We start from the raw sequence: 26,733 nt of genomic DNA on the forward strand, positions 1-26,733 counted from the left end.
GAGGTAGTTGTCTGGTGAGCAATTCTAGACGAGGAGGTAATCCAGAAAAATCAAACATCTCTGTAATCTAGTGCATTGGGCACACGTTAAGAGGTCAGGATAGAAGGGGGGACACTGGGCTTGCTGATTTGTTCTTGCTCTGCCAGGGCACTAACCTATCAAGGGTTTTGTTCCTCACCCTCACAAGGGCAGAGAGCAAGCCTCGGTACAGTGTGAACCGTGATCCAAACTTGGGCTTGTTTCCCCTTTGAAAGACTATGAGAGCGGTTTGGAGTGTGAACCCCTGTTTTAAATGTTGGTCTTCAACCTAGCAGGAGTAGGTGAAATTTGAGCCTTTAACATTGTGTCGATTCCACTCATGTTGCCAAACATAATTACACTTCCACTTCTTTCCTCGCTCATGAAGTGTATTTTTACATCAGTATGGAGTATATCTGCCTTTAGAAAGGTGCTTAGCAAATACTCATGTTACTAGCTCCCATTCTTTCCCATCTAGCATCATACTATGCTTTTGGCATCCGCTCTGCCTTGTACATGTTGCTCTATTGATTGCTGGGCCTTCTCGGATTTCTTCACCATGCTCTTGTTTCTTGTGTATGTGCACACAGCACCCTTATTAGGTTGGTGCTTTGTGGCTACCTATACATTTTAGTCCCCTTGAGCCCCTAACTAAGCTACCTACAATGCAGACCACCCAGACCGTTCCTGGTCTCTTTTGCACCTTTCTTCCTCCCCCACCTGTCCTCCTAGACCCAAAAGAACTTAGCAGTTGACCCAATAATATAAACCATACAAGCATAATGGAAACCATAAAACCTAACCCGAACGAGCGTAGTAAATTATAAACTAAGTAAATAATAATTTGCACAACTTCCGTGTGCTTCACACTGCTAGTCACAGTACCCAAAGGCAAAAAAAGAACCTCTTTGGTTACTAATTCACAGCATCAAAACACTTCCAACAAAGTATCACAACAGTCTGCTATCCAAGCACTCCCACACGGTGCATGCTACTTGTCCAATAACGTGTTTAGGTCCCAGCAACAGGGCCTAAAATGCTGTGTAAGTGGTATAATTTAATACAAGCATTTGCAATGCAATGGGTCTAGCGTTTGCTCGAGTTAGAGCTATTAGCGTTGTAAATTCCTAACTGGACTTTCTTGCCACATAAATTGAAAATTAAAAGTAAAACAGTTGACATAAGCGAGCCAATTCAAAATGCCACGGCTGCCATGAGCGTGAAAGAGACACAAAAGGAAAAAGAAGGTCGTTCCCAGTCAAACATATCAGCAAAAGTGCAATTATCCATGTAGCAGGGTCGGTCCCCAAGTTGGTAACTAAACCGCCCCCAGGAAGGACAAACATAAAGCATTTACCAATGTCATCAGAAGATTTTTGAAAGACAAGGCCACGAATGAGTGAAAGTGATGGGCGTAAGGTGGGCGTGGTTAAAAGCCCAAACAGGTACCAAGACATCGGAAAAGCAGCACTTGCATGCTGCGATACTCAACCTAAACAGATTTTTAAAACTTAGTAGAATTTTAGGGCAAGGAGAGTGAGTTGCCTGAACTACAGTTCTGTTTGCAGAGCAAATGTACCTTTCTTGGAATAATTAAATCCTGCTCTTGCAATTCTTGATGACGGATCAAATACGACTGTCTAGGAATAAGTCAATACTTGGCCTAAGCACTTCACTATCCAACTGACCCTGCCTATTTTCTCCTTCTATACAAAAAGTAAATAGTGAACTAATTCAGAGCAGAATACAAAATAGAATCAAAGGACAATGGGTTTGCAGAAATGCAAGAAGAAATTCAGGAAAAAAATTACACAAAAATGCCTTTTTATCGTGCTACTGTTGGAGGAAATATTCAAACTGTGACTTGATAGCTCAACAATCTAGTTCTGTGAGAGACAAGTGCATATTCTCTGTGGCTTGTCTCTAGCCTATATTCCATCATGGCAGGTTCTTCTGACCACACATCCACATCCGTGATGTCTTACTGGCACCTCAACCTGTCTGTGGCGCACTCAGAGTACTTCACACGGCTTCCTGTTCTTTTTGGGAGATTACACTGTGCACGTCTGACGTCAGAATACCCTTGCACTCCTCTTAGGACAGGGCTAAGCCTCTTGGATTTCCGGGTTACATTACATTTATATAGTTCTTCACAGTGCTTAATTTGTAAATAAAAACGTGCCGGTGCTCAAAGCCCTCCTCTTAAACATGTAGCTGCAGCAATTAAATGTGCTGACACGGAATACTGAGGCAGCGTAATCCTGAAGCCACCTCGGACCTATTCAATACATTTAAAGCCACTCCCTGACCCTTCAGCTCTCTCTTGCAGCTTTCTGCTTTCTCCTTTCTCCAACTGTGACACTGTTTCGTTTTTCTCTTCCTCCGTCTTTCCCATATATGTCTTTTGCTCACAGTAAATGCTTGAAGCAGAAAAATAAGCACTGGCCCTCAAAAATGGTGCTCCGCTGGAAACAACAAGCACAAATTAAGCACTGGTTCTTTGTACATCTGTTGAGCTCCAAGGCTCACCCGTAGCTCAGGGCGGCAACAGCATATTTTTTCTCAACAGCAGAACTGTAACCAAGCGAAACATGAACTCTTCACAAATGAAATGAATAGAAAGCTTAAATAGTGCTGTTTTGGGTGCTGACTGCCTGAACACTTGATGCCCCATTGTAACCAAGGAAAAGTAATCGCATAATACTTCCGCACATGCTCTGACAAAAGAATAATACATTTTTTTTTTTTTTTTAAGTCTTTCAGTGGACCCTGGCGTTCAACCTGTGAAACTGACACACCCCTCAAATTAGAACACCATGAATTTGGAGACTGAATTTGTTGAGATTATATTACAGAAGAGGTGTAAATTGCTCTGCAGGCCATAAACAGCGTTTAACTACCGGCGATTATTGTAAAAACTCCACGATCTGTGGAACCAGTACGAAAGCACGAGTAGCCCGGGTACATATTCTGAACTCAATCGGGATCTCAGACCAAATCCTGAAATAAATACATTCTTCCAGCCTCCTGTCACAGCACCAGAATTCTTTGTTTTTTTCTGGTCACATAAAGGACTGTATTAAAACAAGGTCAAATATGTTTTAAATATAGATTTGTGCGAACATTTTAATTAATTTTTATAACATTTTACATACTTTGCTAAATTCTATAAAAAGTTTGAGAATTACATTTCTCTAGTGAACTGTGGCTTGCTGTTATTGCGAGTGACTATCTTCTCGTGAGCGCACTCTTTGTAATGAAAGAATCTTGTAAGATACTGCAGAAGACTGGTTGATGCAGAATATGCCTCATAGTGAAACATTTTCTACAAGAACAAGCGCACCCCAAGCAAAACACTGCACGAAATTGCCTGGTGCGAGATATCTAGCAATTGCACGAATTTCAACTAACTCAATGTAAAGGAATTATACATTTTTGGAGCGTAATTAAAATGTTGCCCATGCATCGTTTTAAACTGTTTATTCAACTTCCCAAAGCTACATAAAACCACTGTCCTTGAACATGACATTACAAGAACTATTTGCTGTAATAAAAAAAAAAAACAGTGGTTCCCATTTCGAATGAATGAACTACTTAAAAAAAACAAGCGAGATCGCACTGGGACAATAGAGAAAAAATAGTCCACGAGACGGACGGAAAACAGCGAGCCTCGCATGTTTTCTGTACTTGGTTGATGCGCTCGAGGAGGGCTATCCATCGGAAAAGGCATGACATATGCATGCCTTCCACTAATGAAATCAAGCAGATTCCAACAGGCAAGCCCACGAGCCAATGAAAGACACTGACGTGACGTGGACAGGGCTCCGAGCCCTTGTTAATTCTTAAAGCGTCTCACTTAGCGAAATGCATGCGCAAGCGCATGCGACACAGGCTCGTCCCTAAAAAACAGGTTATGCAGCTTGTGATCGGATCAAATAAATGGCACTGCCACTTTAGCGTCTATTGTATTCCTCATATGAATGTATACGTGCATAAAGTTGTTTGAGTTAAAAGCCTTTTGGGACAATCCTGATTTGTTTTTTCCTTTTGATTCTCAAGCTCATAGATATTTCTTCTAATAGGTGATACTGATAAGGGTGATTGTAATTGGCACAGCAATAGTGTCTGAGGTTTTCATCTAATTCATTTTCTGCAAGGTAGTAGAGATCAGACCTCACTTTTTGATGATCCATTTTCAGGAATACCAATATCCATGCTCCATGATTTAGATATGGAAGTGGGACTGCATGTGTCTATTACATGTATCAATTCAAGTGCAAGCACGGACCGATTCACTGATGACATTTGACAGAGGTAGAATTCTGCCTGATTTAAGAGAGCGCAATCAATATAGTCAAGACAGGACTCACTCGGTGAGGTAAACAATAAGAGGTTAACTCCTGGCCTATGATTTTGCAAACACTTCATACTTCATCATCAGTTGAAGTAAGTGGGGGTTTTGTTGTCTTTGCAAGCACACGTTTGTGCTTTGTCTATCAAAGAGGGTCATACGTCAACTTGACGTCTTTTCCAATGGGCAGTCTGGAATATGCTAGAATAGTGAACAGTTTTTTATTTTTTTTATTCTTACTCCAGAAGGTAGGAGTGGCAGAAGTAGAGCCATCTATTATCATGCTGAATATATGTTCCTCACCTGAAAAAAACAATATTTGGTCATTGTCATTTTCAGAAGAGACAGTAGGACAAAGTAGTCAGATTATTAGCTCCTTCCTGTAGGTAGAGGACTTTTCCACCCAATCATGGCAACATTTTTGTATTTATTTCAAATATATTTTCTTCTCCTGTAGAACACATGTATCCTCTTCCAAGTAGGTGGTCTGATACTGCCTTACACATCTCTGAATGGTTGAAGCTCATAGCATTTAAATATATAATTTGTATTTTAATATATGTATGATTTTAATAGTATTGCACCTTGGAGCAGCTGCTTGTGTATCATTTGATTGTGTAATTTTAAGTAATTCACGTTGACCCTTAAGCGCACTTGATAAAAAAAAAAAATAGCCAAAATGATATTTGATTAAACTGCGCAGAAGCCATAGGAAAGATTAGCAATGAGGTACGTGCTGCACATCAGGGCAAGAGAAGAGAAAACATGTAAAGACCCAGGAGACAGAAGCTCCCACAATTCCTTCACTACAACACTAAGAGAAACTAAGTGGTGGCACATCAGTTGAAAGGTCCTTACCAATGGGTGACTCCCTCACTCTGTGTCGGATATTTAGGATTTTTGTTAGGATGACTAAAGACCCTCTTGAATCTTCCATCAAATTCATGGTGGACATTTGTTTTCATATTGTTTGATACCCAGGCCTCCTGGAAATTACTAAGGGAGCTGTCATTTTTTTCACTTCCATCTTCTAATACAACTATCATTATGTTCCATCTTCTGGTTTTCTTTTCTAGATTCATCCCTCCTTTTTCGATTCTCGAGTTTGTGTTCTTATTGATGGTTCCATGGAATTGCTTGGGGATTTCTAGTTGCTAATCCCTGTTTTGGTATCTGCCACTCGTAAAAACACCTTCCATGCTCTGTATTTGTTCTGTTTTTTCTTTTCTTTCTTTTTGTGTATTTTTTTTTTTTTTTTTAAATTTTGAGGTCACTTTTTAAAGTCTTCGGAAGTGCCCTCTGTCACTATAGGTGCGGGAGAAAAGAGCATGTGTTTCCTCCCAACCATGTATATAAAACATGATTACTTACAGCTTAACCGTTTGGTAGCGCTGACAATTGTTGAGATTGATTATACTGTTTATACTCTTTCTTATGGCATTGCTTATCACTGCATTGATAGTACAGATATCTCTTGATAACTGACCTTATCTTCATTTACAATATGGCTACTTTTCCAGGTGCTATTAAAACGCAATTTTCTAATTTCATGTGTTTATTTACCATGGTTTTCCTTCTTTCCTAATACAGAATCAGAATGAGCTTTTAGAGAGGGGTGGTTATAAAAAATCGTGCTGCTGATAGAATTACTAAGCTTACCAAGGTTGCTTGTGCACTGTAATTTTGGCTGGAGCCTAGTGAACAACATAATGTTAATAATGACAATGTAGAAAACAACACTAGTGGGCTTAACAGTACTCGAAGTGTGTGAAAATGTACAGTATTTTTATGGACATTATGATCTAAATTTGCAAAGCCCTTGTAGTAATATTTACGATGCTACTGTAGCAGAGGATAATTTTATGCTCTAATACTTCAGTGGCAGAGGGCGCTCTTCACTAATATCTCTTTAGTATTGAATATTATAAAGAGTCTGCAGTTATTTAACAGAATTCTGAGAAACCCATAGTGTAAAGTTGCTGCAAAGCCCACTAGCACAGATTATTTTAATGGATGGCTGATGTTTCATGATTGTTTTCCTTCTAGAGCTTTGTGTTTCTACATTAGGCTGTTTTTAAGAAAGCTGCTACAGTGGGTGCTGGTGTTGCTGCACAAGAAGTTCTCCCTGCAGTTCCTATATTTGCCACCTATCTGGACAGATGACATTTTAACTTTTGTTGTTCTATGTTGGCACGGGAAAAGTCCCTTATATGGTGACAGACGTGCACCCCTACCCTGAGTGACCCAGTCACAACAATATCTGGATCCCTCGTACTGATTATTGTTGTTATGATCGAACATGGACCATGACATAGGCCTGTCTTTCGATTGCACTCTTGTTGTACGAGGAGGGGGACCTAAAGAGATACTCTCATGATGGTGAAAGGCTACTGCCTTTAACAGGAGTTAAGGAGCACAGTGGTGACAGCATACATTGTAGTGATCAGTAGAAGAGAACAGGTCTTTTTACCTGCCAGTGGAGTGAGGCTTGGAGGCTCACTTATGTAAAGTTCCTCTGCTGTGTGCTTAAACTCACCCTTGGCCCACATCAAGTTACTATATGATGCTATGCAGTGTACATGTGGTTGGATGCATGTGATCTGTGGCTGTGAATGGTGCAATACATGGAGGAGTCTTGGTTCTATTTTGGGAAGCCTAGGGCTGACTGGAGGACCACTTGTAGTCATGGGAGTCTCTCCCTTGAAAGATTTGTGGATTGCTGCATTCCCGTGAACTTGTTAATGGGGGGAGAAAGGGAGAGGGAGATATATATATATATATATATATATATATATATATATATATATATACACGCTTTTCGGTGCACTTCAAAGGTTGCTCCTTGAGGGAGAGGACACTGGCAAAGGGGCCTGGGCGGATTTCAGGAAGGAGATTGGTCTGATAAGAGAAACATAAAAGAGAAGGGCTCAACCCTTGAGTTAACCTTGTGCTGCCCATAGCTCTGAGGCTGACATCAAAGTCTGAACCGCTACTCCTGTGGTGCCTCTTGTGGGGCTATCGGATTTGGAGTTGCTCTTGCTGTGCTAAACTGCTTTCCGGACGAATGGCAGGGGAGATGAGTGGGCATTTCTAAAGGGAGAAGATCCTCCACCTGACTTTAAAGACTTCAACCCTAAATCACATCTGATGTCTGGAAATGGTTAATAAGAGAGGGAGCTCGAGGCCCCCAAAAATGTCAACTCTCAAGCAGCCAACCAGGCTGTGCGAGGAGGAGGAGCTTTACAAGACTTCTGTCTGTGATGAGGACTGGGGTGAAGGCCTGCCAGTCGTCCAGTTGGTTGAAGGAACATCACCCAAGGAAATCCAAAACCACCTGACCAAAGAGCACCCTTCCTGCTTGCATAGAGCAGTGTGCTCTGTGAAGATGAGGAGAGCGCTGGAGGGATCGAGGTCCAGTATGGCATCCTGGCGAGTGGATCCTGGTAGCGAGGTATGAGGAGATGTCCACTGCACTGACTGGGTTGTTGCCTGTGTGCAGATTCAAGTCGTGAGCCTGTAAGCCCAAGGCAGCTGCAGTATAGTTAGCCATGGTTGCACAGATAGGGGCTGTAGTCGGTGTAGAACGAAATCAGCAAACCTGTATACCAGAGGGGGCCACTGGGAAGATTGGCAGATTGCCTTGCCATCCGGCTGTTGCCGGTGTGCTATGGGAATTCGAAGACCACGTAAGCAGGATGGGGCCGCCCTGAACAGGGAATTACTGCTGAGACGATTTTGCCATGGCATGAATGCAGAGAGAAGTCGGTAACACTGTATGCCAGAGGGGGCCAAGGAAAGAACAAGGACCATTGCTTGGTTCAAGCCATTGTCTGAGAGACGGCTGAGGTGACCTGTTGAGCCCCCAACTGAGGATTGGAACTCCTCCTTCTCCCCCACCCTTTCCTACCCCCAATCTGTGGAAAGGATCAGAGGAACTTACCATCACACCAGAAGAAGTACTGTGGTCGCCTAGCTGCTGCTCCTGCAGAGCCGCAAGTGCTACTCACCAACAGCAGCCGGCTGCACTCCACGATGTCCACAAGTGAAACACTCCCAGGACACAGGGACCAAACATCTAGAGCCCTGTTCTCAGGGGACAGTGTGTATTGTTTGTGTAAGCTGTATTTAACTTAGAGCTTGTATACAAATACTCCCTTTTTTAATTAAAATAAAAGTAAGTGTTTGACTGGACTATCATTTATTGCTGCTCTTATTGATGTATTTTGGGTTGTGAGCCTATGGTCAAACCTCTGCATCTACTAACCCAACCAAACCATCTCCTCAAGGAGCCTTGGACTGCTCGACCCACACCACAACTCCGTGCTGAAGGGTACTTGGCTCAGGTGCTCAAGGCCCATAGTAAGTCTGCCCGGGACATCAGGGGTAAAATTCCTCAATCTCCACAGTTGATTTCTGAAGGAAGGGCACGGCAGAGGAGTGGGCATTTCAAAAGGGAGAATACCCTCAACACAACTTCAAAGACTCCAATCCTAAATCGCATTTGGTGTCTGGAAATGGATAATAAGAAGGGGATCTTGAGGCCCCCAAAAATGTAAACTCTCAAGAAGCCAGTCAGGCTGTGTGAGGAGAAGCTCTACAAGACATCTGTCTGTGATCAGGACTAGGGCCTGACAATCTCTGCTTGTTCCATGGCCTCTGAAAGGGGTTTTGACACTACCTAGTCCCTTGTCCACCTACATGCTTCGGGTAAGCCTTTTCAAGAGGGATTATCGCATGCAAGATGCCCAGATTTGACGTTCCGATCTGCTGCAGAGCCGAAATGTCTCGAGATTGATTGGTATATCTCATTTGGTGACTTTTACTTTTGATTTAGGGTAACAGGTGTCAGAAAAAGTATTTTATCTACAAGTCTGACACCCCCCATTTTTGCACGGTATGATGATGAAACAGTAAGATAACCTCCTGTTCAGTCTCGCTCTTCTTCCATACATATAATCACTAAGGCATAGATTTTCATTCTTTAATTGCTAGGATGATCTGAATTGAGTGTGATGGCTGTCTACTGTTCTTTTGGGAATTTGGTGAGGGATTTGGGAAATTTTAAGATTTCTGCAATAATTTTTTTTATATGTTCTTGAAGGGTCCTTTCCCTTGCTAGTGGTCCTAGTTGAAGGTGATCTCTTAAAGGTACTTTCAGTAGGGAAAATCCACACCTCTTCATTGTTTGAGTGTCAGTGGGGTTATTTTAAGGGTTTTACACTGGTGTGCTTGAAATTGCTCTTTCGTTGTCTGGTGTAAGAGTCAAACTGAAGGGCCTACAAGTTCCTTGAGTGGTTGCCTGGGTTCCACAGATCATGGTTGCCTTGTTTCTGCTTCTACAATGAGCTACTTGTTTTTACAGGGGGTACAGAGGTGAGAGAGCAGAATGGGAGATTGAAAGGGAAGTAAATGTGATTTCTTCGGTTGGGGGACAGCAGAGTGGAGGCTGGTGGATCATATACGGAATGAGGTCAATATCCATTCAATTAAAAAAAAAAAATAAGTTTGAACACAGGCTTTTAAGTGGGATGGGGTGGCGTTATTTGAGCAGGTGGATCGGAATATCGTGCAACTGTCTTTTGAAAGTGATATATACAAACGAACTCTGGTGTTCCATGGGGTGGGAGGCACATACTGTCTGAGTTGTAGCTTGTACACTTTGCTGGCTGGCTTCATCAGCCAGCACTTCTCTCAACTTTCCTAGTTCTGATGTGGACTAAGGGAACCCATTTTGTAATTCAGATGCCCTCGAGCCCTGGGCCAGTGCCTCTAACCAGAGTTTCTTGTCTGCCAGGGAAAGGGCATTCAGGAGTAAGGTCTGTCCACACAGACCGAGAACAACTTGTGTCCTAGTGCAGATCTGCTTTCTATCCCTGGAGAAGCTGTTCTTCTAAGATATTCACACTCAAGGAAGACCCAACACGAATAATGTACATGGAAAAAGGAGATGAGGCAGCCAGCCCTGATTGGTGTATGATGCCAAGTGGTCCCCGGAGTCCCATTACAAGGATCCTCTGAACGCTCCCCCCCCCCCCCCCTTAGGAAGAGATCTTCAGAATTTGATACCAACCTAGTATATGGGAGTGGAGGGGAAGTGTGAAGCTGAAGACCCAGCTTGCAATGCCAGTATGAATCCTGTTTAGTTTGGGGAGGGCTGGACATATCCTGTGATGAACAGCTGCCACTGCACCTCCTTCAGTGCAGAGAAATGGAGTCTGCCATTCTGCATTTGAGCATGCTGCCTGCAAACCAGTCTGCATCCAATGCATACCATCCGAGGCTGAAAAAAATGTGATTTTCCTCTGCTCATCGTGTCTCAGAAGGAACTGAACGCACCCAGACAGGGAAAGCTATCCACCTGGTGAGGGACCCCCAGACAGTGCTGAATATCTGGTTTCCCCGTTAATAGTATTTGGTGGGTTGCTATTTTATCTGATTGCTGTACTTCATTTCCTTCGCCCTCAAATTGCCAACTGCAGGAGCCCTCCGACTGTTGCTTTCGTCCGTCTTGAAGTTGCCAGTCTGCCCATCAATTCCATATACTGTATGTGCCCTAACTCTAGAAAATCACTTGTCATTTGCATTCCATAATGGAGGCGACAAACCGGGATTAGGTTTATGTAATCCGGAAGGAAGGAAAGTGTCATCACAATGTCTGAGAAAGGCATTTTCATACTGAATACCACTTGAACAATGCTATTGTAATTTCACAATGTCTTGATAAAAGGAACCAACTGTTAATTGTTTACGTGTTGCGTTGAACTGTGGTTATTTGAGAATACAAAAAATACTCTGGAAAAGAAAGGAGTGAATAAATTGAAAAGCGCTTGTGAAGTTTTCGTAGCAATGAATTGATGGAAACTAAGGGGCTTCTTTACAAGCCGGTTGTGCTGCCGGTGCGTCACTTTTCGTGATGCACTGGCGGCGCTCGCTGCAGGCCCATATCTACAAGGCCATGCTAAACCACTTTGCATGGCTTTTTGTGGCCTTCTAGATATGGAGTAAGGCAACTCAGCTAAAGTCACTACATTGCGTCAAAGAGGCGTTCTATGGGTGTTGCGGTGGGTGTTTCCATGCAACACCCATGTATTTTAAGGCATTCCCAGATTTACAAGATTTTGCAAACATGGGACTGCATCAAAAGCATACGCCTCCCCAAGGGAGGTGCAAGTTAGGCACAATGAGGAAAAATAACACTATTTCCCTTCGTTTATCCTCTTTCTATGTGTGCTGCGTTCTGCTGCACACATAGTAAGAGGAAATCACCTCCAGTGATTGTTTTTGTGTAGGAAGGGATCCCTTCCTACACAAAAACAATCATTCCTACAATGCAGACACCCGTGCACCATGGTAGAAGGTTGCCTGCATTGGCACATGGCAGCCAATAGCGCACTAGTGCAGGGGGAAAGGACAGGAATGCACCGTATCTCTCAGCGCATTCCTGCCATTCTCTTTTTTAAGCAGGGCATCATAGCAAGAATCCTGTGGCGTCTCCCTACACCAAAACCTTGTAAATGAGGCCCTAAACATCTTACAGAAGACTAATCTTTGGGCTCTTGATGTTCATTAAGCCCAATACTTGCAACAGCCGCTGTCAGTACATTATTGATTAAATCCAACCTTTTCCCGGTGCCTAGGTGCATGTTCACCCGATCATATTTATTTATGTATGACCATTAACTACTGAACTTGGTGTTATGTTGTTCGGCAAGTTGTCTGCACTTTATTACTATCCGTCATCGTTTAATTAAATGTTGTCCTACGTTGAAAGTATGTCTGGTCAGGTAGCTGTCTCCATTTTGTCCCCCTTACTTATTTTTAGGTCAAGCATACCAGAGTGTACAAGCTGTCTCTTTGCAAAAGACCAATCGTGGGCTAACCAAAAACTTTCAATCTGCCCATTGGTTACTATTGACTGGCTTTCTTGTCCCTCATTTGCTGGTTTCTTATTCAGTGACTTTTCTTGTCCATCCACTGGAGCGTAGCCTCTTTACCATCTCTCTGACTGTCTGGTTTCTATCTTTTCACTTGTAGGGGACTATTTCTTTTTTTTTTTTTTTGGTTGATCACTTCATGAGAGCACTCTGTGGTGGTCTCGCCCTCATGTGCTTCCCCATGCTTACTGTGTTGCTTTCACTTTTGTGTGCTTCTCGTTCTTAGTGTTTTCCTCCCCTGTCATTGCACTCTGTGTTCTGTCCTGAAACCCTGCGCTCAGGACTTTCCCTTCCTTGCCCCCACCCACTGCCCCGTTACACCCCCAATTTGGTCCTTTTTTGTCATCACACAAGTAGCAGTGGAAAAAGATACCATAAGAATCCCCAAAGGAGTGGCCTCTGTGGTTTAGAGCCAAATTTGAATTTAAACGGGTGCTACAACAGAAGTGTACCCAAGGTGACAACTGAAAGTCATCTCTAACAAACAAAACCCAAATTGTCCGGAGCACACAACCATAGTAAAACAGAGAGTATTGTACATATAATTTAGACAAATACAAAAGGTTTATAATTTTGGTATTGGATAAAGAATTTTATTAACACAACACATGAATGTCCTCATGTAATACCTGTCAGCCTTAGGGTGGTCTTCCCCTAAGCTTTTGCCTTCCTCCTCCATTTTTGATGGCCTTAGAACTCTGTGCACATTGCCAATGCTAAACAGTGCTAAGATGCTTGTGCTCTCTCCTCTAAACATGGCAAAATTGGCTTATCCCCAATTGCCATATTTAATTTACCTTTAAGAAAGTAGGCATTCCCACGGGAAAAGCCACACAAAACTGACACAGTGAAATTTACAACATTACACTGCGCCATTCTGAGTAATTTTTATGACGCTAGTCCAACAATGCGTGAGTTTAGTGCCACAGATCTGTCAGAATTTCTGACGCAGCTGTGAAAACGTGCACCATGGAGCTCTGTATTGTAAATACAGCGCATTTATGGAGTTGTTAGGGGGTCATAGGGCAGCGCAAGAAATCTGACACATCGGAGCTGATGCGTAAGATTCTTGTAAATGAGGCCCTTAGTTTCCTGCTTCTTTTTTCCTTTGAAATCACGTTCTCCTTACTTTCCATTCTCTACAGGCCTCCTCTCTTTGAGCACAGCCCACTTGTTTGCTTCAATCTCTCTTGTATTTTGGCATTGCCGACACCTCACTTGAAAGATCACCTCTGTTCCTTTAAAAGTTGAACCTCCTCACCTAACAATCGACAGAATCTCCTTTATTTTGTCTACTAATTCCACCAACCGTCTGCATGGATCACATACCCCCAAGGCCCTTCCCCCAATAACGAGCACACTTAAATCCTATTAGTTTGAGCTACCAAAATGAAACTGGAGTAAATGCATGGAATGTTATTCTTAAGAGCACAAGACCAATCCCAAAACCAATAATAACCACGGACCCTGGGATCTGAAGTAATGGGTTACCAGGGATAAAGTGCTTCATTACCTTAAATGGGGTAGTAAGCACTATGTAAACGGAATTACAACACAGTACCTCATCATGCATGATTGTGTCAGTGGAATGAGATGACGTCTGGCATCATCATGCCTTTTTTAGTTTATTTTTTGATGACTCTGTACAGCAGCTTGAAAAAGTCAGATGTTGTAGAGCATTGGTGAAAGGCATTAGCAAAGCCAATAGGTTCCAAAGTTGAGACCTAGTGGCACTGCTTAGGCTTGTTGACTTTAGTCAGGATGGCTGCGAAAGCCATTATACGTCTGCGTGTTGTCCCCTTCCTTATTTATGTATTCATCCAGGATTTCATAAGCAATTAAACATAAATGAAAAATGAACCAGTAAAATGAAGGCAATGACCGCTAACAGACCACACTAATTGTAATAAATATTTTATTTTTAAGAGTTGTGCGCAATATGCATTTTTTCTTTTTCGTGCCATCATTGCTGTTTGATTGCAACTATAAAAGTCTTTAAAAAAAGTCTTGAAAAGCTGCACTGAAGCGAATTTCTATAAATATAACATTTTGTATATAACTGTCTACACAATCAGTGATTCAATGAATCTCTCAGTAGTTTGTGCCTAAAGTAACTTTCGAATAAAATAAATAACTAAAAACAATACAATACTTGAACATCTGTGGTGAATCTATATCAGTAAAGAATAATTTCTGCATTTATTTAAAGAAAACAAACCGTTCAGGTAACCAGCGAACTACCCATGGTGCTGCTTTCATTATATTTCGGCTGTAAACATTTGAAACCATGCACAATGTATGATTAATGAAATCTCCATAAAATGATTATTAAAACGAACTGAATTTTTGTTACATTTTAAACTATGTCACACCAACAATATGATAAGCTGACTGTGGCGTGTTTAATAAATTTACAAGGAAAAATATATTTGCCATCCTCGGGTTCTGACATTTGTACAGCCAGCAATTAATTTTCTTAGTCAAATTTGGCAGTTCTGCATATTAAATCTTCTTACATTAGTGCCAATCAAATGCTTGGTATCGCAATGGATACTCATTGAAGCCTGAAATGTATATTAATAAAACCCTTGTCTGTCAATTTTCATGTGCCACAAGGTTACGCAGTTTATTCTGTTTCCTCAGGAGGGACTGGGAAACAAAAGCTTCCCACGCATTGATTGTGAAAAGAGCAAACTGGGAAATATTCGTATGGTACAGTTGGGTGTTCGAGCCACCTGCATGCTACTTGTGCCAAGCTCGCCACTGCAGGCGTGCTAGATTTGAACAGTGAGTGAAATGTGAATACTATTAGAGAGATGAGGCTCAGTCTTTGCATACTTGTCTTTTACGTAGTAATTTAACAAGCCTGTTTTCAGACCTCGTGTTTCCATCAGCAGGACTCATCTGAAAATCAGAAAGAAATGCACAAATCAATCAAAGAACAAACAAGGAGAACATGCAGTATCACTAAGTAATTTGACTTTGGGCCCTCTTGTGACTATCATATTTTAAATGCATGGGGATATGTAGATGAAGTAGACAAATGCTCTACGTATGGATAGCTGGATCAATAGAAATCTGTTGACCGTCTGATTGCAAGGGTCAAATTTCTGTTGCGCTATGGGAAATGTTCATCTACTTCCAATTTTGGTAAGCTTTTTTGTGGGTCCTTACACACTGTGAAAGGCAGCCAGCCACTGAATCTCGCTTATGAGAGGAAAGCAACATCACAAAAATAAATGATGGATGGAGTCCCAATTTGGACCCAGCCATATGCAAATCTATCTTGACCCTGCCCCCGCAGGGAACAGTCCAGCCTTTTTTTGTTTTTTTTAAAGATGTCTTTATTGCATTTTTATTATTAATTATTAAAGATATACTTGGTTCCAAGATTTTGAGAATATCACTCAATTCGTCGGTTACACAAAATAAACAAGTATCAGCTTTTCTTCACTACTGTTCTTACTGTGTCTTGCATGTCTCTTTCTGTGCTCGTTTTGCGGGGCTCACAGGCATGAGGGGCGACATATTCATTTATGACTACATTATTGCTTGCAATATAACATAAACTCGAACTTTACCTGAATGTCTGTGGAAATCCCTTCTTTCTGTGTATGCGCTTGTGTGTGTGTGGGGGCTTGTTAGTAAGTTGTAAGGCACAATCTGTCATGATTTGAATCCTAAGGTGGCATGGGTCTTTCGTTTTCCATGTTTCTTTATAGCCATCTCCCATTTAATGCATTGTTTATGTATAGGCAGTGTGAGGCGGTGGAATGTCTGTTTCCTTCTGTGATTTAGTGGTCAATTGCCCCTACCATGTTTCTTGGTCTAAAAGTAACCCTACTATGTTCGACCCTGGTCTGCCTCGTCTGTCGTATTCTCCATCCTCATATTGACCCTCTCTCCTCCCCGTTCCGGCGTTTATGGCATTTCCCAACTATTCAACACTTCTTGCCATAGCTCAACCATAGGTCTGCGTCTAGTGCCCTGTGCATCTTCTCGGCGCAGGCTCCGTCCCTTCACTCCAGCCCATTCAGTGACCTCTTTTGCCCATTTTTCTACCTTGATCCCGGTGCTCTATTTCCATGCCATCGCGATTTTACACTTGACCAACTTGGCTAGAGCCAAGTCTAGGAACCTTGTACCCACCTTGTCCTAGCGGGTCTAGGAAAATCTCCCAGCAAGCATGCTACCATTGTTCGCAGTGGTGGCCGTCCTCTCCGGTCCCCAAGACGTTTTATGGCTACCTCCCAGTACTCCTGGATAATTGGGCACTCCCACACCATGTGTTTGAAATCGGCATCTAATGCGTGACATTTCGGGCAGTGTCTAGTATCTCCCCCGTAAATCACTTGTAGTCTGTGTGCTGTAAGATATGTCATGTGGAGATAGTTAAACTGTATGTTTCGTAATCTAGTGTTGCCCAATATATATGCAAGGATTCTGTCCCAACTTGGATCTGAGATATGTCCTAGCATTTCTTCCCATCTGGTTTTGAGTGCAGTCATAGGTATTCGTTTCATCTCAGTTAGCGCCTTATATATCCACGTCACTTGTCTCGTGGAAGTGCCTTAGGGTCATCAACGTGTGCAGAAACTGGTGCTGTAGGGGTTCCTCTCGCCCTGTTTCCAATAGGTCCCAGAAAGCGTTCACTAGTCGTTCATATAACAAGAATTGCCCAGGTGGGATGTGAAATGTATCTGCCAGGTTAGCCCAGGGCATTGGCATCCCCATTTCAAAGCAGTCTCCTGTCGTCGTCACCCCTGGCTCCGTCCATACCTTTAGTTGGTTTTCAGTTAAATAACACACTGGTCTCCCATGGGGTAGTCCCACCAGTGGCAGTGCTCGAGTAGATCTCGGGGCTTCCCTTTTTTGTCTCATACCTCCACACCTGCATCAACACACCTGGCTGTTGCATCTGTTGCAGCCGAGTGTCTTGGGGCCAAATGTATGAACACATTTTCCCATAGACACAAAATGGGTAAAACCCTTTGATACATCTGGCCCTTGGTGTACTAATTTAGCAATTAGTTTATTCTGGTTGGGTGCTAGCCCCAACCGATTTGGGTTTCTCGGTCTCAGTCTCAGCTATCCATCTAGTCACCTATTGTACTTATTAGACTTTTTGAAAAATGTCTCTATTTTTTAAATCAAATGACTGCATTTACCATGATGCATTGGGGCTATTTTATGCTGAAGTGTGAGGCAGTGTGCTCCCTTTTTTTGTGTGTTTAATTGACGGCTCCCGTGAGCCTACAAGCTGACGAGCTCTGGTGAGGCACCTGTTCGCCTACTGAGTGGTACAAAAACCTGTGAAGACATTCAGCGGCATTTCAAGCAACCCCTTCAGATATATTTTCTCTCTGCTGATGACGGCTGAAAGCCAGAAACACGTGTCCAGAGATACACCACTTGCTGCACCTACTTAAGGTGAAAGACTTTTTGAAAAATGTCTCTATTTGTAAATCAAATGACTGCGTTTGCCATGATGTATTGGGGCTATTTTATGATGGAGTGTGAGGCAGTGTGCTCCCTTTTTGTGTGTGTTTAGTCACCTATTGGTAGTTTAGCCGCTTGGTATTATGATTCAAAATGTGGTACCCCTGGTCCTCCCAACTCTGCCGGTCTTTGTAAACTATTAAGTGAGACTCTGGGCCTTTCTCCATTCCAGACCAGAACCCTGAGGAGGCTATTTAACTGTTTAAACCATGCTCCAGTTAACTTCACTGGGGTATTGGGGAAATAGAGCAGTCCGGGAAGCATCACCATCTTGGAGAGAGCCACCCTAGCCATAAGTGGCAGGCTCAGGGTTCTCCAAAATGCCACACTCCTGCGTAGTGCCCTTTCTAGGTTCCCTTCTTTCATATCGCCCATTTGATGGTATATGTGAATGCCTAAGTATTTAAGGGTCACTGGCGCCCATTTTAGCTCTGTCAGGGTGTCACATGGGGCAGGTAAATCCCTCTGAATCGGAAACAGATAGGTCTTGGTTTTGTTGACCTTAAGGCCTGATATAACGCTAAAATCTTCCAGGTGCTGCATCACTTGTTCCACCCCTGCTCCACCATTGGACAGATACAGTAAGACGTCATCAACGTATAGCGATATGATGTGTTTTATGCCCTCTATTTTGATGCCCTCCCCCTTCCTGTTTCAATGAAAACATTTGAGGCGAGCAAAGACCCGAGCCGTAGCGACTCCACAAATAGTAGCCCCAAATTTGGTGCAAGCTGAGTGGCGTAAAACTCCACCGGGAGTCCGTCACTACCCAGTGTCTTATTTTGCCTGCTTTATCTCATGTAGTGTAATCGGTCTCCCTAGTTCATCTTTCGTGTCCTGGGCCACAGTCCTGAGAGGAAGCAGCCCAAGAAGATCTGCATTTCAGGACCCGGGGGGGCAGGGGTGCGCCATACAACTGCTCATAGTATTGTCTGAATTCCCTATTGATGTCCAGCGGCAAATATACCTGTGCTCCTATTGCTGTCTTTAGTGCGGAATTGGGGCGCCCCAGGCTTCAGGCCCGACCCGGCAAGCCAACAATTTGCCTGATTTACCCTCCTCTTTATAGATTCGGTTCATGTATGCTTTATAATCGTGGCATCTCAGTTTTTCCATTACCTCCCCATGTTGTTTCTTTATGGCTACTAGCTGGTGGCAAGTTGTAGGGTTTGTAATCATGGAGGTTTCCAATGGGTGCAATTTTTCTTCTAATGTGTGGAGTTCTGCGGTGAGCTCTCTAGTGATACCCACCGATTGTCCCAGGCAGTGGCCCCGTATCACCACCTTGAATGCCTCCCACTCCACCAAGGGGGTGTAGTTGTGCCCTGATTAGTGGTGAAATATTCAGTTATGGCCGTGCGTAGCATCTCTCTAAATGCTAGGTCATCTAGCATTTCCGGCTGCAGTCGCGACATGGGAATCGGTGGCCTGTCAGCTGATATTCGTAACCCTTGTAGTATGGGACTGTGGTCCGACAACGTATGCCCAAGGTATTCTGTGAAGTGTATGCTACCGCTCAATTGATCCGAACAAAGGAAGGCATCTAGTCTGGTATGTAATGAGTTTAGGGGTAAATAAAAGGAGTAGTCCCAATCTTCTCCATGTTGGACCCTCCAAATGTCAACCAAGCCCCAACTGCGTTGCCATTCTGCAAAGCCAGCGGATAATTTATGTGCAGGAGCACTTGGTTAAGGAGGGGTAGAACGGTCTAGGAAAACATCTGTCACACAGTTGTAATCTCCCCCCAACAACAATGCGCTACTCGTCTCCTTTCCCATTGGCACAGACAGGTTTTGGAAGAAGGCCTGTTGGTCATGGTTAGGCGAATATATGCTTCATAGCGTGATTTCCTTGCCCACAAGCCTAACCATCACTAGGACATATCTACCCTCATTGTCAATCAGGGAGTGAGAGGGTGCAAAGGCAATGCCTGCCCTTTTCCATAGCAGGGTCCCTCGTGCACAGGAAGAGTAGAATGTTGCAAATAGCTGTCCACACCACCTACGCCAGAGGTGGTCCATTTCTGTGTCTGCCAGGTGGGTTTCTTGTAGCATGGCTATTTGTACCCCTCTGTGCTTCAGGTAGCAGTGGACGGCTGTTGTCTGTGCTTGTGCCCTGCCAGCCATATGTGTAGGCTATTTGCTTCAGAGACGTCTAAGCAAAACCATCCCCAACTCAAAACTCCCCAACCCCAAGACAGCCCAACAACGGCCGGCCATTCAAACTTGTAAAGTTAAAAAATTTAAACCATCTAGCCCAGTTCACCAAGCTTGGCTTGGCCCAGTTCACCAAGCTTGGCTGGTGGGTAGATGACGGGGGCTATCTAGGGTGCAATCGTGGACTGCTCCAGCCTGCCCAGTGTTCTATTCCGGGGGATCCAGTCCAAGCAGCGGATACTCTGCTTTTCTCAGGGCTCCCCAGATAATGGGGGTTGGCAGATGCTCCTGGATGTCTCAGTCTGTGGTAGGTATTGTGCCTGTCTGCGGCTGTTCTATTCTCATTTGTCTCAACTTTCCTCTTGTCCAACCTTTTTTATGGCCTAGGGCATCAGCTCCTCTGGCGTCAGTGTGTGGTGTCTTCTGGCTGCCCATCCTGTCAGATCAGATCTTCCACCGACTGAGGTGTCACTCTATCGAGCACCTCATGCATTGGCGTGCATCTCTTGGGTTCCGAGTCCATTGATTGCTTACCAGATTGTGACTCCTGTTCAGAATCCATTCCTGATTTATGCAGGAGATCCGCTGCTGCCTGCAGTGCTGCTGCCCTGTCTCTATCTGACTCTACTTTGCTTGGTTTCCTTCGTCGTGGTCTGCTTCTCCCAGATATTTCTCCTTGTTATGCCTCTCGTGGGGAGGCATAGCTTTTTGGCGCATTCCCAGGTTTACTAGGTTTGGTTAATCCAGAAATGCGTCAAAAACCATGGGAGTTGCATGGGAACACCCAAGCAATGCCCATGGAACGTCTCCCTTGCGCAGAGTAAGGCACTGCAGCGATTTGCCCTGCCTTGCCCTACACCAGATTTTTTAAGCCATTGAAAGCCACACACTGCATGGCTTCAAAAATAGGACTTAGTGGTTTGTGCCACGCATGTACCACGTTGCATGGTGCAAGCATGGCGCAAACTGTTCATAAATATGCCCCTGTTTTCGACTGTAATTCACTTTCAAAACATTCATACATAGCACTCCGATTTGGATGCCCTAATATCATCCCTTCCACGTACCAAATTTCTAAACACAAACTGCAATTTGGTAGCATGTTAGTGAATCACAATTTGTGTTTTGTACATATGAAAAGGCGTTTTTGCACTAGGAAACAGTCCAAATCTGCGAATAGGGCCATTTCTGACCATTAAAAATGCTTTTGTACATATGAGCCAAACTCTTAGACAAGTCTAGAGGCATTAATTTTTCTATTATATTTGTGGCAGTGCGGGCAAGTGAAAGCAACACATGCCCTCTTCTATATAACTCAATATTATTTCTTGCATTATGTAGAAGACAGCAAGCAGAGGCTGTTTTGGTTCATCTGACTGCTCTACAATGAAGCATAATACATTTTTCTTTAAAGGTAAACTCCAGACAAGGTGTAATGCCAAAGGAAAAAAGTTGTCCGTCCCCCTGGGCCTACTCTTTCCTGCAGAGTTAAAACTAAATTTTTAATAAATTAAAAATTGCACTGCACTGTTTGAACAGCCCATGGGGACTGAAAGAATGCCTCACCACCTGGAAGAGATCTGCCTTACTATAGACATAAAAGAAAGACTAACTTTCAATTATATTACTGTTGGGAGATTAAAGAAACCGCTACACATCTTTGCAGTGACATGCTCTCCCCTCCTCTGGAGAATATACAATTTAAAAAAGGCCTCATTGCCTGGTCACTCTGCCTCAGAGGCCAGTAGTCTGATAGTCACCACCATCCCGATGGCCTTTAGGCCCTCAACTAAAGTGTGGGAACGCCTGCTTGTAGTCATGAAGCTGCAGGTACGCACCTGTGCAGGTGACTGCATATTGTTTTTGTAAATAAGAAGCGTGATCTGGGAGTGTCTGTCGTGCTGCCACTGTGCATACAACCTTGTGTACTTTTAAGTGTTATAGCTTCAGCAGGTAAATACAGTAAGGGGAAATCCAAGTGTCTTTCTCAATGGATTTATTGAAAAGAAGTGAGTTCACAGGTTTCTGAAAACTGAGTTTGTTATGGTTTTATACAAATTGCATAAAACTGGATTTAACAAGTGCCCATATTGTATTTGTGAGCTCTAGGATATATGACGAATGTCAAGAGATCTGACAATTGAGACCGCTGAATGAGGTTGATAGTTCATGTTAGAATGTGTGATCAGTGGTAGGGTAAAGTGAAGGACAATATGTGCTTGAAATAATCTGAAAGGGCTGGTAAAGTAATATATTCTGACCTGGGTATGTGTTATGAAGAAGGGTCCCTTCTGGACTGACTGTTACATGTAGTGCCTACTCAGGAGAGAAATTAGTGAGTCCATTCCTAATACTTATTATTAGAGTAAAACTGCATATCTGGATAAATTCTAGCTCGGAATGGAAAACCTGATCCCTCTCATTTGCAAATACCGTGGGTTTTCAGTGAGATACAACTATTTCCATTCAACCGAGCTATTTTATGCCTAGTATCAGACTAAACAGTCTTTACCAACATACTGGTAACGGTGGGAGCACAAAGGATACACTTAGGTATATATGTATTTTCTTTACTGGCTTGTGCACGTGAGCTAAAAAGGAACTGGGCTGCAGTTGAAATATGCTGCAGTGACACATGCAAAGAAAGTACATTTGACACGTAGAAATAGCCTATTTAAAAATATTCATAAGTCACCCTTTAAACTTTACATTGTTATACCAACATTGCAGGTTGCTCTAAGATAAAAAAAAAAATAGGGCATACTCTATCTTGGGGTAGTGTGCTCTAACAGTGAAATTAAAGTAATCAACAATTCCACTGTGTAGACCTTGCTACATTTTGCCCTGAACTGGACCAGATGGGATTCAAATCTTTACTTCCTATTTCGGCTTGCAAGTAACACGCTTCAATGTTATAACCAATTTAATTTTTAAAATCTGGTTTAAAAGTGAAATTATATTTTTGAAATCTGATAAAAGTAGCTTTGTGAAAACGGATGCAACTAGCATAAAACCACTTCTGCCACATCTCCAGACTTGGACTACAAATCCTTGCCTGGGGAGTTAATGTCTCTGAGCCCAGGAAAAGCAAATCGGTGTTAACTGCTTATCAATTAGCAGTGATTAGCAATGTGGGAGTGGACATGACATAACAGAGGGCAGTTTTAGCACAACCTCTATTGACTTGGAGATGCCAAGGATGGCTTCTCTGATTCATTCTCAGTACCTAGCCAGACTTCAGTCACAGTAGGGATGAAAACCAGATTTGCACCCGTCAGATGAGAGGAGAACTCATCCAAATACATGTGTGGTCAAGGAATGGAAGATAGGCCTGCCTGGTAGCAGGTGGCTTGTATAATCTGTGAACAGGGGCTCCTGTGTAACTTCATAGTTAGGCAAAGTGAAAATACTGAGGGAACTATGAGAAAATAGTTAGACTTGGGTGGTGAATTTCTGCAATCACTGGCTAGTGCACAGGATCAATCTGGGATGTCCGCTCCCAACTCCTCAGATCGTTATTGGACATAGGAATACTCCATCTGAAGGAGAAGTCCATTGTGGAAAACAATTCCTGACTCCTGCTGGAAGAAGAGGGCTTACAAAATGTCTCAAATGCTCCTTATGAAACCGCTCTCCAAGAGTCACCTGATTGGCCTCTTCTTTACCTGCTGAAGGGGCACAGAAAGCAGAAAGTCTGGATTTCAAGAGGACCCTGCCAACCATAAAGACATTGACCCTTCAGGAGACCTTGCTGGGGAGAGAGCTGGTGCCTAGAATCCAGCCTTGAGGATCAAGAGGCTGCAGGTCTGACTAGAAGGAACTTTCTCAGCAGCTGGAGGCTACGCATAAAGGAAAAATCTTTGACCGGGGCGACCTGTTTACTGTGCTGACCTCTACACCATCATAGTTGACATGAACTGTTGCTTACCAATGGTTCTTTACCTTTTCGAAATAAGTATTTCCTTAAAACCTCAAAAATTCATACCTACAGTTTCTGTTAAGCTATTTAAATGATTGTGATGCCCTTTTGCTTCTTTAAATTTTCTCCAAATTGGTTTGGATATTTGTTTGTGTAGTTTTCTTGAATTTCAAATAGTTGATACTGCTTGAACTTAGCATGCACTTCTCTGAGGACCGCCAGCTGCCTACGCCACAGCTACCAGGGTTTGAGCAGTGATTCCCCCAGAACTGGGTTTTGGCCTATCAGTGGGTTTGGTGTGAAGATAGGAGTAAGCACTCCTCTCAAATTATTATATTATTTTCCTGACAGCTCCTAAATGCTTGGCATCTTGATTTCTAATTTGCTTGTCCAGTTATGCAGCAGTGATGCATCCACCTTGTCTGTAGCATTTTAGCCTGCAGTATAAACTATTGTGATAAGGGAGTGGGAATAATAATGGAAAAAAAGACATGAAATAAAAGTAAGGAATTGCTGAAGCAAAAAGTATGCTTACCATGTACCTCCATACTAAAGGGCCACTTTATCCAATCCTGGCTTCATATTTACCAAATAATTGCACTGTGTGAGTTGGGAACCATGTTCCTGGCAGGGACAGTGGTCCCCTGGTGGGTTCGCCTGGCAGGGTTGTAATTGGGCAGTCTGACCGCCCGGAGTGTGGCTTTCCTCAGACCACCACTCTCATAATGAGGCCCTAAGAAAAGTCTGAAATACTTCAAGTGAGGCCACAATGTCTGGATGAGGCGTTCAACACAGGAGAGGTTGTATGTCTATATCTCTTATCCTTGGGCTGCTCTTATGAATGTGATTTAGCATTTCTAACAAATATATGACATTCTAAGACAGGGTTTTAGTTCTGCTTGTGTCAGTTGTTATGAAGTAGTTATTTACAAGGTAATAAAAGGATCCCATGTGGGGACCCTTTGGTGTATCTTTATTTACTTACTGAAGCATGTATTAATTACCTGGTTTAGTAAAGCTCTAGTTTTACAGTAGTGGTGAGAAGATGCGTCGATCCGGCCCACACCAGAGCCCATTTCAATGGCATATACATGTCATTGGAGGAAAATTAGTCAAATTAATTTCTTTCATAGTCAGTGGAGAGGCATTAAGTAATTTCTGACTAAAACGCATCAGAATTCTTAATATTTGGGCAATGGAAATCTGGCTTGTGCATGGGGTACTATTAGCACATATGCCATGACTGAGTGAGTCCCAATATGTATCAGCCACGTGAAGGCCCTAGACTGGTCTCTCCTAATGTATTCCACTGTCACCTTTATGGCAACTTTTCAGTTTTGTGCTGTATGTCCTGCGCCTCTTCAGTAGTTGGCCTTAGCCTGCCAGTTTTCTCCATTCGTCATGGTCCAACGCATGCTCCAGGGAGTGAGTGAGTGAGTGCATCAGAAGCATGCATTAGCTTCAGTTTATGGATGTGTCCCTTCATTAGTATTTGACTTTATGCATGATCTTATTTGCAGGTTCCAGTTGTCAATGGGTTGGTGTAGCAGTTATGTCCTTAACATACATGTTAAGTATGTGAGCTATATTTGTGCATATATAAAGATAGGGGTGTGTCCGTGAAAAAATGGCACGCATCTGACCTTGAATGATGAGCTGTACTATAGAAAATGTTGAATTATTTTTTCTATAAAGTACATTACTTCCCATCAAGTGGTGCAGGTGGAACTATTAACTTAGATAAAACAAGCATTAGGCCACAGGTCTGTCATGTGAATATTTACACAGATCAACATTAATACTAGCTCTCTAGGTGATGCTACCCACAGATAATATTGCAAAAGACAACTAAAATCAAGAAAACGAACTACAATGTATTTACAGCTGAATATATGCCAAACCCTCAAGTTTGTACACAGTTAATAGTTCACGAGTCTTATAGAATCGTTTTACTTGTTTACTTCACAAAATGGAATCAGCTGCCTCATTTTTCTTTTTTTTTCCATTATTGCCCGATGAACTCATGTTTTCAGAATACAGGGGGTCCTCATTAATCAAAGTTTGCGCACAACAGCACCAATTTACTTATTGTATTCAAGGCCAGCAGGCACAGTGCTAAACTGCATTGTGTCTGTGCCAACTCCCCAAGCAAAGTTTAGCAAATGAGGATTCGAGTTCCTTAACCTAGACCATTTGTAACAACCAAACAATTTACATTACATTCTTTCCATCCAGCTACCTATAAGTTGTATCCTTGTTAGCAGGTTAAAAGGGTTACTGGGTTAACTAGCCATGTGCAATTAATAGGTAGTAGTATCTGGTAGAAAGTAGGAGTTCAGAGACAAGTAAAGCAGGGGTAGAATGGGATCCTCACCAGTATTTTCTGTGTAATATCTACTAGGTTTTCTATGACGAGTCCCTGCCGAGGCAAGACTCATGGAGTAGCCAAAAAGGAAAAATGAAGCTGCAGCAACCTGGGCTAGAGACCAAAAATATAATCTGAGGATATTGCAAGGATAACCATGGCAAGTACAATGGAACGCTGAACCTTTCTGAGAAGGAATAACTGAACTATGAGAACCTCTGAGCTCACTTGGAAGGAGATACTGCCCACAGTCATCTTTGTTTTCAAAAATCTAGGGCCATATTTATATTTTTCGACGCACAACTGCGCCAACGCAGTTGTGCGTCAAAAAATCTAACGCCAGCTAACGCCATTCTGAAGCGCCATGCGGGCGCCGTATTTATTCAATGACGTTAGCCGGTGTTAGCCGGCGGAGCTGCCTGGTGTGCGTCAAAAAAAATGACTTACACCAGGCAGCGCCGGCATAGGGGAAAATGGAGCTTGGGCGTCAA

At 42.9% G+C, this 26,733-nt stretch overlaps 1 protein-coding gene across 1 annotated transcript in view; it reads right to left on the minus strand.

Moving 5' to 3' along the window:
- Positions 1-14,214: 14,214 nt before the first annotated feature.
- The window catches only part of CLGN (calmegin), a 317,529-nt gene continuing 305,010 nt past the window's right edge, over positions 14,215-26,733 (minus strand). The window contains exon 15 of the mRNA XM_069241043.1: positions 14,215-15,207. Coding sequence (XP_069097144.1) covers positions 15,127-15,207 — 81 coding nt within the window. The 3' untranslated portion in view covers positions 14,215-15,126. The remainder of the gene's footprint in view (positions 15,208-26,733) is intronic.

This window comes from Pleurodeles waltl, chromosome 1_2 (genome assembly GCF_031143425.1).
Source record: "Pleurodeles waltl isolate 20211129_DDA chromosome 1_2, aPleWal1.hap1.20221129, whole genome shotgun sequence".
In the NCBI taxonomy this organism is placed as follows: domain Eukaryota; kingdom Metazoa; phylum Chordata; class Amphibia; order Caudata; family Salamandridae; genus Pleurodeles; species Pleurodeles waltl.